The sequence below is a fragment of the Camelina sativa genome, chromosome 2, assembly GCF_000633955.1.
Source record: "Camelina sativa cultivar DH55 chromosome 2, Cs, whole genome shotgun sequence".
In the NCBI taxonomy this organism is placed as follows: Eukaryota; Viridiplantae; Streptophyta; class Magnoliopsida; order Brassicales; family Brassicaceae; genus Camelina; species Camelina sativa.
The window spans coordinates 5,614,638-5,630,627 of NC_025686.1; the positions used below are offsets into that span (position 1 = coordinate 5,614,638).

The window sequence follows — 15,990 nt, forward strand, 5'->3', positions numbered from 1 at the left end:
CTCTTCTAATATGTGGGCAAGTTTAAAACAGCAAAGTTGAAGATGACAAACATTATACTTGAGAGAGTGAGAGCCAGACACATTAGGCAGTAATGTATGTACAACTGAAACCGGTTTTATAAATTATAATATAATCCCTCCCAACAGATACTTAAAGAAATATAAAATTAACTTGAAATTTAGAAGTTTCTAAGCAGCAGACAAATGTATGTCTGATATTTAAAAGCTAAAACTTACTTTAGATAAGCTCAAGGAACAATGCTTCTTGTTTGCTGGTCAGCCCAAGATCGTTCAAGGTAGACTCACTTTCTCCATCTCCAAACGCATGCCTTGGATATGGCCTCACCTGTTTTCACCACATCAAAACTTTAAAGACCGGCTTTTTCAGACCTTTAAGATCTAAACTGATTTATAGGACCAAACCGGTCAAGCATATCATTTTTTGCTTTAAATCAGGGCAGTTAACCTCTGCCTAGCCAGCATGGCCGGGATAGATCAGGTCTGAAGTCTGATCCTCAACTAGTCATTAACCCGATTTGTAACCAGCCCTCATAACATCCTATAAGCGTGTTCTATATGCCAAAAGATGAAATATTTATTTATGTAGAGGCAGAAAATTTACCAGTCTGTAAGTGTTGGGTTTCACCACTCTGGCAATGTCTATAAAGTTGAAAAGAGACTGCAAAACAGCACAGACAACAGTTATTTTTATGGAGAAACTTCCGAGTAATGCAAAATAAAACTGATTAGAAAACTGACTTGGAGTTTGTCGGATTTAAGGAACCGGCGGCCACGTCGGGTGCCATCTGGCATCCGGATTAGAAGGGTAATGGCATTCTCTTCGTCTGCTTGTGGCTCCTTAGGTAGAGATGCTTCTTTTGCATCTAGCTGCCTCTCTAGCTCCTGCAACAACATTCAGAGTAAAAAAAACCGTAGTAAGCAACAAGATTGCCTTCACTAAAACTTGTGAAAACCAGCCTACATAGCAGTGCTAAACCACTTTTCATAATCATCGTTGTATTGTATGGTTATAGAGTTTCATCTTTCTGAAGCAAGAAAGGGTTTTCAAAGTTGCCTATGATTTAGGCTGATCTTTCTCTATCAACTAGCAGGAGTCTGGGTAACAATCGGCAGTCAATAGTTACAGGAAAACTTGTTTGAACGCAGATTTAGAAAGAGGGTTATATGTAAGAACAGAAGCGGCACCTGTTCTTCCTCGAGTTTTCTTTGAGCTTCTTCCTCTTTTTTCTTTTCTTCCTCCAGAAAAGCCTTTCTAGCAGTTTCTTCCTCTCTAATGGATTTAATTTCTTTATCCCGGTCAGCTTGCAGGGATGCAAGATACTCATCATCCTGCATGATATAGCAATTTTATTATCACCCATAAACCTTGATAAATAAAGAGGTTTGGTCAAGCAGGTAGTAAGTGTTGCCTAACCTGCTGTTCCCGTATTAACCTCTGAGCTGTCAGTGAAGGTGAGGGTGGAGGTGGTTGTGCCCTCGGCTGAGGAGGCAAGAATGGAAGAGGAGGATTATATCCAGTTTCAGGAATGCCACCAAACATGGCCGCCTCGAGCATGACAGCTTCATCATGTTCCTCAGACGAAATGCCTCCCCACTTGAGCATACACAATAGAATATCAGCAATGACAAGGACTAGCTACTCTAGAATTCTTACCTATAAATAATACTGGAATTCTAGTCAGGTTTCGGTGTAATTAATTTAACAGATTTTATAATTACCTCTGAAGGAAACCCACTGCCACGCTCCGCTGGATTAATACTTGCACGTTCTTCTTCAGGACTCCCACTCCGGGAACGATCAACGCTAGGTGGAGCCAGAGATTCCAATGCTGCACGTCTTGGCCTGTGTCTAATAAGAGGTTGCTCATCAACATCATCGGAGTCATCCTCAAATGGTGAGCTAGGTGCTGCCAATCTAGACAACAAAACAAGACAATTTGTTAGGCCTCGACTTTTTGACAAACACCAGCAGACAAACTGCTTGACAGAAGTTTATACAACTGCAAGTATCAAACTCGGAGATAACACATTAGCAAAGTAATATAGAAAAGAACCAACAAACCTTCCGTTCAGGGCTTGGGTATCCTGAGGTCCTTGAGCAGCAGTCACTTCAGAAGCTCCTATTTCTGAGGTTGAGGCCTTATACCCTTGACCGCGCAAAACCTCTTCCTCCGCTGACTGCACTAACTTATGTTAAAAGAGATCAAAGGGATATGGCAGCAAAATTAAAAGAGAGGAGACAACCACAGACCTTCAATGACATTGTAACAGCTTTTGCTATGTCGTCATCATCTTCCATGTGAAGGGGCCTCTCTTCAAGCAAAGGGTTAGTTGATCCCTACAAAAAAATCATAAAAGATCATAAAATTTGCTAATTCAGTAAGCCAAACTAAACAAGAAGAAAAACCACAATAGTGCCCAATCTCTTAGAGAAGCTTACCTCAGCCTCCTTCTTTGAGGCCTCAATGGCAGCTCTGATCATTTCTTCTTCAATATCATTGTAATCTTGATTATTATTGGCTACAGAACCAGCAAGTCCGTCTTGCCTACTTTGTCCCCTTGGTGCATAAGGAACATCATCATCACTCTCTTCATCTATAATAACAGTTCCTTGAGTAGCTGGACCTTGAACATGTGCTGTTTCTGTCACATCCTCAATAGTAGGAGCATCACTAGATCGTCCTGATGGCCCACTAGTGCTATCCTTAACCTCTATTGGTATCTGCCTAACCTCTCTGGGATGACTAACAAACGGAGGGCGTGGCATAAGAGGATCGTTATCAAATATACCTCTAGCAAAGTCCGAATCCAAAAGAGAAAAGGGACGGCCCATCGTTCTAGCTGCATTGAACATAGATAGAGGAGACTGCGGAGCAGGAATCACATCATCTATATCCATTTCATCGTCATGAATGGCATTAACTGGTGCTTCATGTACCCTGCACAAAGAACATAACAAAGTACACCACATAAAAAAAATGATAACTTTGAAAAGCTGAGAAAGAAGAAAATAAACAATCATCAGTGAGATAGATGATGTCATACACATTTCGATCCCCCTCACTGAAATAAGCATTCACAGCTTGATTAAGATCACCACGATGTTCCTGCATAAGATTGGGAGAAAAGAAAACAATCAATTATACATATCAATCTACTCAAAAATAATGATACACTCAGCTCTCAAAATTACAATATTACACACTCTTGTCAACAATAGTGAAACTCATACAATCATCAATGAATGAGAGCTAAAGAGAGCAATGTAAACCCTTGTATAAACTCAATCAGACCATCCAATGAACTAAAAATAGCGAAAAAAATTAACTTTAATTTCAACCCTAGCCATCACCGATTAAAACAAGGGCATCGGAATAATCACAAACGATCGTCAGTCATATGGAACTTTTCAGTTTACCGATTCCACGAGAAAGTTCCGATATGAATAGATTGCTTTGAAAAGAAAGATGAATCGAGATGAGTTAAAAGTTAGAATCACCTCGAGTTTCTGAAGGGCGACGGCGTTTGAAGCGCCGGTGATGCTGATGAAAGTGTCGATTGCTTCCTGATTCGGTGTCGACGCCATAAGAGAAGAAGAAGAAGATTGGAGAAATGAAGAAGCTTGGGTTTCGCAGCAACGAAGTGATTGTAAAGGTTTCGTCTTTTGTATTGTTCTTGGAGTGACCAAGGGGAAATGTCTAAAACCAAATGTTGTTGAGTTGTGATGAAGAAATTGCAATTGAACTGGATTGGATCGGTTAAAACTCGTCGTTTTAAGATTTTTTATTTTATTTTTATTTTTATTTTTATTCTTATTACTCTTTTTAGGTAAAGGTAATGATGATGATTTTTTACTATGTGGAAAGCTTTGAGGTTTCTGGTTGGTTCTAGGGTGATTATAATTTATAAAAGTAAAGGACACATATTAAGTTAGTCAATATATAACAATATTGATTGATAAAAAATACGTTTAAATTTGTCTTCAAAAAGAGTATTTCTCACATCATCATAAAAAATTTGAGGTCCTTTATTTAGTCAACTTTTCATAGATAATTTTTATATTTTCAAAAACATTTACAGGTATGATGATTATTTTAGTTATTAATTTTAAAAAAGTAACTAAAATACTATCTTATTATATAAAACTTGGTTCTGAGAGTTAGTAACTCACATGTTAATTATAACTATCAGAGATCAAAGTTAAAAACTTACAAGATCGTGACACGTGTCAGTTTTAACGACTAAATATCCAAGTTAATAACTCATAAGATCGTGATACGTGTCAATTTTAACAATCAAAACTCACATATCAAAGTTAGTAACTCATCAGATCGTGACAAACGTAAATTTTAATGATCAGAAATCACAGTTTTCAACCATGGTAAAATGATGCATAAGATAATTGTAATCTTATTATATTAAAAAAACTTTGTTAATCTTAAAAGGAAGAGGATTATAAATATAACACTCTATATAAGCAAATAGATGATGACATATTTTTCACCAAATAAAATAATTTCAACTAGCTTTGTTTTTTTTGGTATTTTTTTTCTTCATATTATTAACATTTTGTTTGACATATCATCGTTCTTGAACAAGTCTCGAAGACAATTTGTTTGTTTTCTAATCGAAGCAACTAAACAAAAAGAATCCTAGATATTACGATGCGTTTTCGTCGTCGTTTCTTTGAATTTTGTTTCGTTTCTCAATCTCATAATGCATACTACGCAATCTTTGATTTTGAAGTGTTAACAAAGTTTCTTATGAATACCAACTAAGGTTTTTGGGACTAACTATTATTATTTCTATTAATTTGCAGGACAGGTAACATAAAAAAGAAGATGAATACACAAATGCAAGATAACAACAGAGATTATATAACACTAGATCAACTAAACAAAAAGTGTTCTTATCGTCGAACGATAGTACGTCTTACAAGAAAGTGGAAAGCAAGAAATTTAGAAAAAACACAATAGGCTCATTGGAATAAATTTTGTAAATAAAAAAGGAATTAAGGAAAATTTAAAGAAAATTATTAATTCTAAAAAATGTAAATACTCACTTCTATATAAACATAGATCGTCTCATATTATTCATCTAACAAAATAATTTATTCAGAAAGTTTGCTTTCAACTTTGTTCTATTGGTCAGTTTTTTTAATGGGAAGAAAAATTTCCTTATTTTTAGTTTGCTTTCAAAATATACTCATACTTTCTACTTTTTCAGTTTGGAATAAGTAAGATTCATATGTTGACGAAAATAAAAATAGAAGATTGATATATGCATCTTCTTTTTCTAATATTTTCATCTTTGAATTATTTGAGATTCATATATTATCGTGCTTATAATTTTCTACTATTTCATTAATTATGTTAAATTAATTTTCTTTTAATTTCTCAACCTTGATTGGTTGGTTATAGAAGTTTTTTTGTGCAAACATAATTGTTATCATTCGTTCAATCTCAAAAGAAGGTAAAGAGGAGAAGGTTATCAACCTAATGGTTGGATAAAATAGTCAAATCAAACACAAGCCTACAACAAACATTGATAGATTGGAAAAACATAAATCATTGTTGATAGATCCATAAGAGTTTGGAGACAGAGTCTACATCATGGTATGTCAAAGAAAGTTTCATGAAATACATTGGGAAATTTAAGATTAGTTACTATCAAAAGATTTTGTAACGTTGGAAAAAGGTCTTTAGTTTCATTGGTTGCTGGAGCAAGCCACTTTGAGATAGCTAAAAGACGTGAACATATTCTGACCACACAGGAGGAGGGCAAAGCCGAGGTTCTCTATATAATGGAGGAGGTTGGACGCAAGGATATCTCTCCAAGGGAGGAAGATGGGGGAGGTTGGATGCAAGATTATTTTTCCAAGAGAAGAAGGCGGAGCGAGGGTTCTCTCCAAGGTGGAGGAGGTTGGACGCAAGGTTCTCTCCGTAAGGGAGGATGGCAGAACCGAGGTTCTCTCCATGGTTAGTCATACACTATTGTGATTTAATTTATTTTGTATTCAAAATGTTTTTAAGCCAACAATTTTAGTGATTAAAGAAACTATGTAAAAGTGAAACTAAAGAGACATATAATAGGTGGCTTAATTTGTTCATATAGACATTGTCTAGGTGCTGGTAAATAATATATTTGTAACATACAGTATACCTAGGTGTAAAAAATACACTTTTAATGATAACATATATAAAAGATTTGTATATGGATATAAATCAGTGTATTATAATAATAACAAAATTCATAAATAATGTACAATAAATTATAATATATTTTATTAAATTTAATTCTATTTATAAAACTTTAAACCCGCACATCGGACGGGTCCTTATCTAGTAAAGTTATACTCTTTAGTTTTTTTTTTCAATAATCAAATAGACAATCCTTGTTAACCAAATTTAATAAGAGACAAAAAGGTTTAATTTAATCAGTGATATATATTTAGCAATCACTTAAAAATTATGAAAAAAAGAAAGAAAAATAATTAGAACTTTAACCAGACAAAAAATAGTAGTTATTTTCTATTAGCAAAAAAGAAATATAGTAATTATGGTGATTATTTTAGTTATGAATTTCGAAAAGAATAACTAAGATACTATAAAGCTATACTCTCTAGGTTTTTTTTTCAATAATCAAATAGACAATCCTTGCTAAAAAAATTTAATAAGGGACAAAAGAGTTTAATTTAATTAGTGACATATATTTTTAGCAATTACTTTTTTTTTTGTCAGGCAAACTTTCATTAATTAAGCCCAAGATGGGCAGTATGAAAGAGTGATACAAAGTGAAAATGGAGCCCAACAAATAAAGCCCAATCATTAACCTAAATACTCTAATACAAAATACAGCTAAGCACAAAATAAGTTTAGAAAGGGACACGTACTGGAACACGTGTTAAACTACGAAGTTGGGGTGGAAAACGATCGAGTCGACACAGCCTTCAACCGGAGCCGAGTCTCCGATCAGATCCAAAAATTCTGGCTATCAAATTCGTCTTTTCCGGCACAGGAATCCGTTGTTCTTCAGCTTTTTGCTCCGTATATCACCACTTTCCTTATGCATCTTCCTCCGAGTTTTAAGAAACAGAGCCTCATGAATTTTCAGATCTGTGAAGCACTGGAAAACGTGAGATGGCTAGATGTCAGATTAGTCGCAAAACTTTGCTCTCCTAAACTGTTCTTCACCCTGCACATAATTCCTCCCTCACGATTCACAAACTTAAGAAGAAACCATCATACGGTGCCAATCACGGCCACTAGTATGTGTATGAGAATTTACTCTCCTTTTGATTAGAATCGAGCAATCTAATGATCCAAAATCTCTGTAACATCATTCGGCTTTGATCTCTTCAACTTAAAAAAGATCGATCTGACTCTGCAAAAGGAAAAACAAACACAAAAATTAGCCATATGGGCTAAGAAGAACTCACATCTAAGCAAGAAAAGATAAACCGGATTTAGCCGAAAACAAAAAACGATGACAAAAGTCACCGGAAATATAATACAGCAGCTTTCTCTCTCTGAAAGATTTGAGAGAGAGAAGAGAGTTTTAGCAATTACTTAAAAGTTATAAAAAAAAAACTAAAAAAGAAAGAAAAATATTTAGAACTTTAACCAGACAAAAAAAAAATAGTAGTTATTTTTCTTTTAGCAAAAAAAAAAATAGTAATTAGAACGGTATAGTATTAAACCAGTTAGGATTTATGATAAAATTCCTAATTTCCATTTAGTTTTAAGTTTTCAATAAACTTTTTTTAAACAAAAAAGAGAAAACTAAAGAAAATTATACCAACACCAACTGTACAGTACTTACAAATAAAAAGAATAAAATGTAAAAACGGAGAAGGTGCGGTATAGTATTAAACCAGCTATCAATATTTGACTTTATCAAGGAGAGGAGCTGACCCTTCCGGTTCCGGTAGTGAGTAAGTACGCCAGTTAACAATTTAGTACTCGACCAAAGATGCAAGAGGGATTGGTTAGCATTCTCCAGCTGAGTTTTGAATCATCATCGTTCAAAAGTAAGTGTACCTTGTCGTCAACAATGCGATTTGGCCAGGTTTTTCCGGTTAGTATGTAACGGATTGCGAATTTTATTATGTCTAACGGAAAAAAGAAGACGATGTCGTAGAGCCAAATAACACCAGCCCAACGCCATCCTATTCCGTCGATTCCCGCAGTTTCCCAACTTGCGTAAACGGCAAGTATTGTTGCAAGCTACAAGGTCAAAATTATGAAATCATTAAGGAAGGAGACTTTATAATGAAGAGAAGATAATCATGTTTTTTATGCTTACAGTTTGTGATAGGATGAAAGAGACAAGCAAGAACAATCCAGGTCGCTCTAAAAAAGACTAGCTTCTTGATCGAATGACGAAAATAAGAGCTTGGCTCATAATACTGACTTGTAAGTATAAAGCAGACATCATCTCATGTTCGTTTGCTCTCAAGTCACTCACATGAGACCATAAGATGTTGTTCCTCTGAGATATTGTAGGATTTGCTTGATGATTTCTCCATGAGGCTTCCTTGGGCTCTGCATGTACCTGCTTACAACACTCACCGCAAAAGACAGGTCAGGTCGAGTGTGCAAGAGATATCTCAAGCAGCCAACATTCCTTCTAAACCGAGTAGGATCTATCTCTGCTTCATCAAGAGACTTAGAGACCTGCAACCCAAACTCCATTGGAATCACATTCGAGTTGCAGCTTTGAAGTCCTGGAATCACATTCGAGTTGCAGCTTTGAAGTCCTGCTTCTCTTAAAATCCTCTGTGCATAACCTTCTTGCTTGATAGTTATACCATCAACCCCTTGATGCACTTCTAAACCGAGATAGTCAGTGAGCCTACCGAGATCAGACATCTCGAATTTTGATGACATCCCTGCCTTAAACTCCTCAATTGATCTGAGGTTGTTTCCCGTGATGAACAGGTCATCAACATACACGGCAACAATCAACAGATCTCTTCCCTTCTCCTTTCGATACACTGCAGTCTCTTTCAAACACCTTTTGAAACCCAATTCTTTCAGAATTTGATCCAACTTAGTGTTCCAGGCTCGTGGAGCTTGCCTTAGACCGTATAGAGCTTTTGTCAACTTGTAAACTCGATGTTCTTCCCCCTTGATCTCAAATCCTTCGGGTTGATCGACATAAACGTCTTCTTTCAACTCACCGTGCAAGAAAACCATCTTCACATCTAAGTGATGGATCTCCCACCCATCTGATGCAGCCATACCAATTAACATCCTTATAGTCTCCATACGTGCGACTGGAGAAAAAGCTTCTTCATAATCAACTCCACTTTCTTGAACGTAGCCTTTAGCTACAAGCCTCGCCTTGTATTTGTTCACTGTCCCGTCTGCATTCCTCTTGACTTTAAAAACCCATTTGAGACCAATCACTTTCACACCCTGCGGTCTATCAACAAGAAACCAAGTCTTGTTTTTGTTGATAGAATCAATCTCATCCTTACAAGCCACTCTCCATACTTGCTTTCCTTTTGCTTCCTCATAAAACCGTGGTTCATCATTTATCATTAACAGTAACATCTCACTTTCGATTGATGCTAACAACACATAGTCATCGAGATACTTAGGTGGTTTAGATTGTCGTCCTGACCTTCTTAGAGATGGTTGCTGATTCTCATGAGTGACGACATGCTCATCAACAACTCTGTCTTCAAATCTCTCGGTTATACCGTCCTCTGATTCTGCTCTGTTTTCATCACTTTGATCTTGTTCTGCAGAATTTGTTGATTTTGGTCCTTTTCCAGCATCCTCTATGTCTCCCCATTGCATAAGAAACATCTCTGGTTCTCTGTTATCTCTGGTCTCTGCTCTGTTCCAGCTCCATTTGTTTTTCTCATCAAAAACAACATCTCTGCTGACTACAATTCTTCTAGATGTCGGGTTGTACAGTCGATATGCCTTGGATCCAGGTTCGATACCAAGGTGAACTAACGACTGCGAACTGTCATCCAACTTCTTAAGACCTGCAGTATCAGCCTTAGCATAAGCTATACACCCAAACACTCTCAGGTGATCAATGTTTGGCTTTCTCTCTCGCAAACATTCATACAGAGTAATGTTGTTTAGTGCCTTAGTGGGTATCCTGTTGATCACATACATACTATGACGAACCCCTTCTCCCCACAAGTAGTTTGGAACCTCCATGGCCTTGAGAATGCTCCTTGTCATCTCCATGAGAGTCCTATTTCTCCTCTCCACTACGCCATTCTGCTGTGGAGTATACGGAGCTGTCAGATGTCTCTTTATCCCAGTTGATTCACATAAAACATTGAACTCATTTGAGGTGAATTCACCACCTCTGTCTATTATGAGAGTAATGATTTCTTTTCCAAGTTCCTTCTCCACACTACTCTTGAACGCCTTAAAGCTCCCAAAACGCTTCACTTTTCTCTTTTATCAAGACAGACCACATATATCTTGAAAAATCATCCACAATAACAAATATATATCTGTTATGTGCTAAGGTTGCAGGTGTTATAGGCCCGCATAGATCAGCGTGAAGAAGCTCTAATGGCTTAGAAGCTCGATACATTGTGGCTTTTGGGAATGACTGCCTTGTTTGCTTCCCAACAAGACAAGACTCGCACAACTTCTTCTCTTCTTTAATCTCTGACAAGCCATGATCCATCTTCTGTGTCGACATAGCTTTCAAAGCTTTAAAGTTAATGTGGCCAAGCCTAGCATGCCACTTCCAGGTATCATCCTCGATGCGAGAGTGTAAACAAACCGGTCTTCCCACCTTAAGACCAATTTTGTACAGTCTATTAGTTGATCTCAGAACTTTTACAACAGCCTGTCGTTTGGATCGTGGACTGTCAACCAATTTTGTCTCATTCGCACATCACAACCGACTTCTGTAGCCTGTCCTAGGCTCAAGATATTGCTCTTGAGGTCAGGAATATAGTAAATATCATTCACTAGAACCTGTTCCTCACCTTTGCTCTGAAAGATTATTGAGCCTTTACCTCTTATTTCCACACAAGATCCATCTCCAAACTTTACCTTGCCTCCAATGTTCTCATTGAGCTTAGAAAAGTTATCCTTATGGCCTGTCATATGGTTACTAGCTCCATTGTCTAAATACCACATCCCATCCTCCTTGGTGTAGTTTCTTGGGATAACCCTTTCTTCATTCAAATAGACAATCTCATGTAAGAACAAGTCTTTGTCCGCTTCCTCTGTTTCTTCAGTCTCGATTTTGTTAGCTTCTTGATTTCTCTGAACCTTCTCCGGACACTGTAAGGCGTAGTTACCAGGTTTGTCACAACAGAAACAAATAATGATCTTCTCCTTCTTGTCTTGTGTTTTGTTCTGTTCTGTATTAGACCGGTCCTGTGTGTTGTACTGATTGTTATACTGCGAATTGTTTCTCCCTCTACCTCTTCCTCGGTAACCTCTTCCTCCATAGCCTCTCCCTCTACCACGTCCTCTGCCTTGAAAACCATTATTTCCACTGTTATAATTCGTTTGATATTGATCTGAGTTGGAGAACATCAGTTTTGTTTGATTTTCTTCAGGAAGTCCTTCTCCTGCAATTCTTTCTTCAAACGCTTTTAATCTACCCACTATATATTCGAAGCTTGTGGTGTTGAGGTTGAGAACTTGTTCAAGCGAAGCTACCATATGAATAAACTTGCTTCTAGGTAGACTGTTCAAAAACTTCTTCACAAGTCTTGGTTCTTCAATGACCTCACCAAGTGCCCCTGCCTTGGTTGCGATCTCCGATAATTTTCCAGCAAAAACGTCGACCTTATCACCCTCTGTCTTTCGTATCTTCTCGAATTCTGACATGAGTGTCTGCAAACGAGCCTCCTTGACACGTTCAGCTCCAAGATTCCTAGACTGAATTGAGTTCCAAATCGCTTTAGGAGTACGCAAGTTACCAACCTGCATGGTAAGTGATTCTGGAATCGACTGAAACAACAAAGCAGTAGCGATGTCGTTCTTCTCTTGATCATCCGATCCTGGTTCTATTGTCTCCCATACTTTCTGAATACGCAGCATGATCCTCATCCTCATGGACCATACCGTGTAATTCGTTGAAGTCAGAAGAGGACATTGCAGAGAGATACCTTTCTCTAGCTCCTTCGGTCGTGATGATTCAACTATCTCTCCCATAGTTGTGGTTCGATGTTCAACAGCTTCTTTAATCGAAACACAACTTGATCGATTAAACCTGGCTCTGATACCATGTTAAATTTGGACTTATCTTGGGCTTCTAACTAAAAACCAATTGGCAATTAGTAGATTGACCCTAACCCTTTATATATTAATGATAGTCCCTTCAAACTTTAGATGTGGGACTTGGATTGTATCCCAACAATCTCCCCTTCAAACCAAGGACCACATGTGGAATATTAACACGCCTCCTCGAGATGATAACTCTATCTCGAACCGATCCCACTTGGACCGATAATAAACCCCTTCTTGGGCCCCCATTACTCGGGTTAACAAGAGGCATGTCCGTATCCACTTTTCTAGGTCCACCAGAATTTTAACCTTGGGCTCTGATACCAAATATAAGATAGAAAAGACTTTGTTATATGAATATCTTCCTTATATTATTGCTTAGAAAATCTCCTCTCAAAACTAAACAATGTTTGCACTCTTTTCTTATCTCTTGATCACACCTCAATCAATGATATATATAGTGCTTTATCTCCTATTTCTATTTGGACTAAACTAACTCCTAATCCTTCTAGGAATTGTCCTAAGCCTCTCTTGTCCTTATCTTCCTTGGTAAGGATGTCTTGGGCTTTAAGTCTTGAAGTTTATCCAACAGTTTCGGTGTAATGCGAGTCATTCAACCATGTTGATACGTGAGGTTACGAGTGAGGAGATAAGTAAGGTTCTCTTCTCTATGCCGGCTAATAAAAGTCCAGGACCAGTTGGCTACTCTAGTGAACTACAAAGCTGCATGGCCTATCATTGGCAATGATTTCACGGTGGCGGTTCAGTCGTTCTTCAAGAAGGGATTTCTACCAAAGGGTGTAAACACAACCATTCTTGATTTGATCCCTAAAAAGGAAGATGCTAGTGTTATGAAGGATTACAGGCCCATATCTTGCTGTAATGTCATATATAAAGTGATTTCTAAGATCCTCGCCAACCGCCTTAAAGTTCTGCTCCCCGATATCATTTCTTCGAATCAATCTGCATTTGTTAAGGATAGATTACTCATGGAAAATGTCTTATTAGCATCAGAACTGGTCAAGGATTATCACAAAGCGGACATCTCTCCCCGCTGTGCTATGAAGATAGACATTTCTAAAGTATTTGACTCAGTCCAATGGTCTTTCCTACTCAACACGCTATAAGCATTAGGATTCCCTGAACAGTTTATTCACTGGATACGGCTCTGCATTTCAACAGCTACATTCTCAGTTCAAGTTAACGGTGAATTAGCGGGTTTTTTTGGCAGTGCGCGTGGTTTGCGACAGGGATGCTCCCTCTCTCTATACCTGTTTGTCATCTGCATGAATGTCCTCTCACATTTGATCAATAAAGCGGCTGCGGAGAACCGATTTGGTTACCACCATCGCTGCCACAATTTAAACCTCACTCACCTCTGTTTCGCCGATGATCTCATGGTTCGCTGATGGTACTAATCGTTCTATAGAAGGTGTGATTCAAATTGTTGATGAGTTTGCCACATATTCGGGCCTGAAGATTAGTCTCGAGAAGTCTACTCTTTACATGGCGGGTATCTCCCCTGCTGTACAAACCAAACTCCAAGAAACTTTCCCCTTTGAAGCTGGCACCCTACCGGTACGTTATCTTGGCTTGCCACTCCTGACCAAGGTAATGACAAGCCAAGATTACTCCCCACTGGTAGCAAAGATACGACATAGAATTATTACCTGGACAGGTCGTTTTTTGTCTTATGGCGGAAGGTGACAACTTATCAAGTCGGTCCAAATGAGCATTACCAATTTTTGGTCCTCCGCTTTCCGATTGCCAAGTAAATGCATGAAAGAAATTGAGAAACTCTGCTCTACTTTCCTCTGGAGTGGCCCCGATCTTAAGACTCATAATGCAAAAGTTTCTTGGCTGGATATTTGCTTACCTCACTGCGAAGGTGGTCTCGGCTTAAGATCATTGAAAGAGATAAACACCGTCTGCGGTCTTAAACTCATTTGGCGGCTCCTCTCCAAAACATCTCTATGGGGACAGTGGGTTCACACTTATCTAATCCGCAACAACTCCTTTTGGGAAGTTGCAGCCTCACCTTCTCAAGGGTCTTGGATGTGGCGTAAACTACTTAAGCTTCAAAGTCTAGCAAAAACTTTCCACTCAAAAGAAATACGCAGCGGTGAAACCACTTCTTTTTGGTATGACAGCTGGTCTTCAATGGGTCCGTTATTTGATCTCTTAGGCAATAGGGGCACTATTGATCTTGGCATCTCCAAGTCTGAGACTGTAGCATCCGTAATGCTAACCCATCGAACAAGGAGACGTAGAGTGGATGTTCTGAACAAAGTGGAATCTGAGATTGTGTCTGCGAAACAGAAGCAGCAGCCCCACACTGCTGATGTGCACCTTTGGAAATGGGGATCAGGTTTCAAACCGAAATTCTCGACCAGGGAGACCTGGAATCAGCTGCATACAGAACGGCCAGAATGTGCTTGGGTGAAGGGTGTTTGGTTCTCTCAGGCTACACCAAAGTTTGCCTTTATCACATGGCTAGGAATGCTTAATAGACTCTCAACGGGTGATCGTATATTAAAGTGGAATGGAAGTGTTGTCCCCTCATGTTATCTCTGCAATGCGCCACTGGAAACAAGAAATCACATCTTTTTCCAGTGCCCATATTCCCATCAAATCTGGAGCAAACTCACAAACGGTTTACTTGGCACTCAGTCGACAGCGGACTGGGACGAACTCAAGGTACTCATTACAGGTTCTACCATGAAAAAGATCCCTCTGCTCTTTCTGCGATACTCTTTCCAGGTCACGGTATACTCTCTATGGCATGAGCGTAACAGCCGTAAACATGGTGAAGACCCACTCTCTGCACATCGCTTATGCCAACGGATAGACAAAACCATTCGGAACAAACTTCTTCTCCTCTTGAACTCTAGCCACCGTGACTATGAAGACATCTTAGTGCTCTGGTTCTCCACCAGAACATAAGTTTATTTTCAGTGTTTTAAAGTTTATTTAGCCTCAAAAACGTTACATTTACTGTAAAGAAAAGGTTTTTTTTGATGAATAAAAATTTTACATTCTTTTTTTTTTTTTGAATAAAATGTAAAATTTATTCGAAAAAGCTTTGTTACATCAAGTGCAGCGTTTGTTGAAGTAAATGAAATACATATTACATACTAAAGTTTTTGCTTAAGGAGAGGGGTATCTTGAGGCAAGCCATGTCACCAGGCAGTCCCGAAATCGCCCATCTCCTTGTTCTTGGATAGAAAGTAACCGGTTTCTGATTTGGAGGTTAAGTCTTCGGATAAGTTGGGCAGAAGGGATCGCGGGTGTCCCATTTCGTCGATTGTTGCGTTCCATCCACAATGAGTGGACTGTTAGCTGAAAACTATACCGTAGTAGAAAAAGTTTGTCCTGACCCAGTGAAGTATTCATGAGCAGCGGGATTAGATCCATGAGTTTGTATAGCGCGTCAGAAGCAAATTTGAGCTGAGCCCCGACGAAACCTCCCGCGAGTAATGACAGGTAAAGAACAAGTGGTCCCTAGTTTCCATGGTATGATTGCAAAAGATGCACTGTGTTTGAGCCCCAACATTCCATCTCTGCATTCGGTCTCCTGTTGAAAGGCGGTTTTTAAGAGCAAGCCAAACGAGGAACGACTATTTAGGTGTAGCATGCTTAAACCAAACTCCCCAACTCCAAGTGTTCTTCATTCTTTGTTGTCTAATTGGAAATAATATATAGATTATATTATAGATTGTTGTATAAGTATAGCTGAAAACAA

General features: G+C 38.3%; 1 protein-coding gene across 1 annotated transcript; it reads right to left on the minus strand.

Annotated features, from left to right (window-relative positions):
* Nucleotides 22-3,745, minus strand: LOC104718205 (plant UBX domain-containing protein 8). The gene is made up of 11 exons (XM_010435904.2): nucleotides 3,521-3,745; nucleotides 3,067-3,128; nucleotides 2,462-2,960; nucleotides 2,273-2,359; nucleotides 2,084-2,199; nucleotides 1,741-1,936; nucleotides 1,436-1,615; nucleotides 1,207-1,350; nucleotides 760-903; nucleotides 623-679; nucleotides 22-346 (listed from the first exon to the last, which is right to left on the minus strand). Exons 1-11 carry the CDS (start codon nucleotides 3,605-3,607, stop codon nucleotides 239-241), a joined length of 1,680 nt encoding a protein of 559 aa, XP_010434206.1. The 5' UTR covers nucleotides 3,608-3,745; the 3' UTR covers nucleotides 22-238.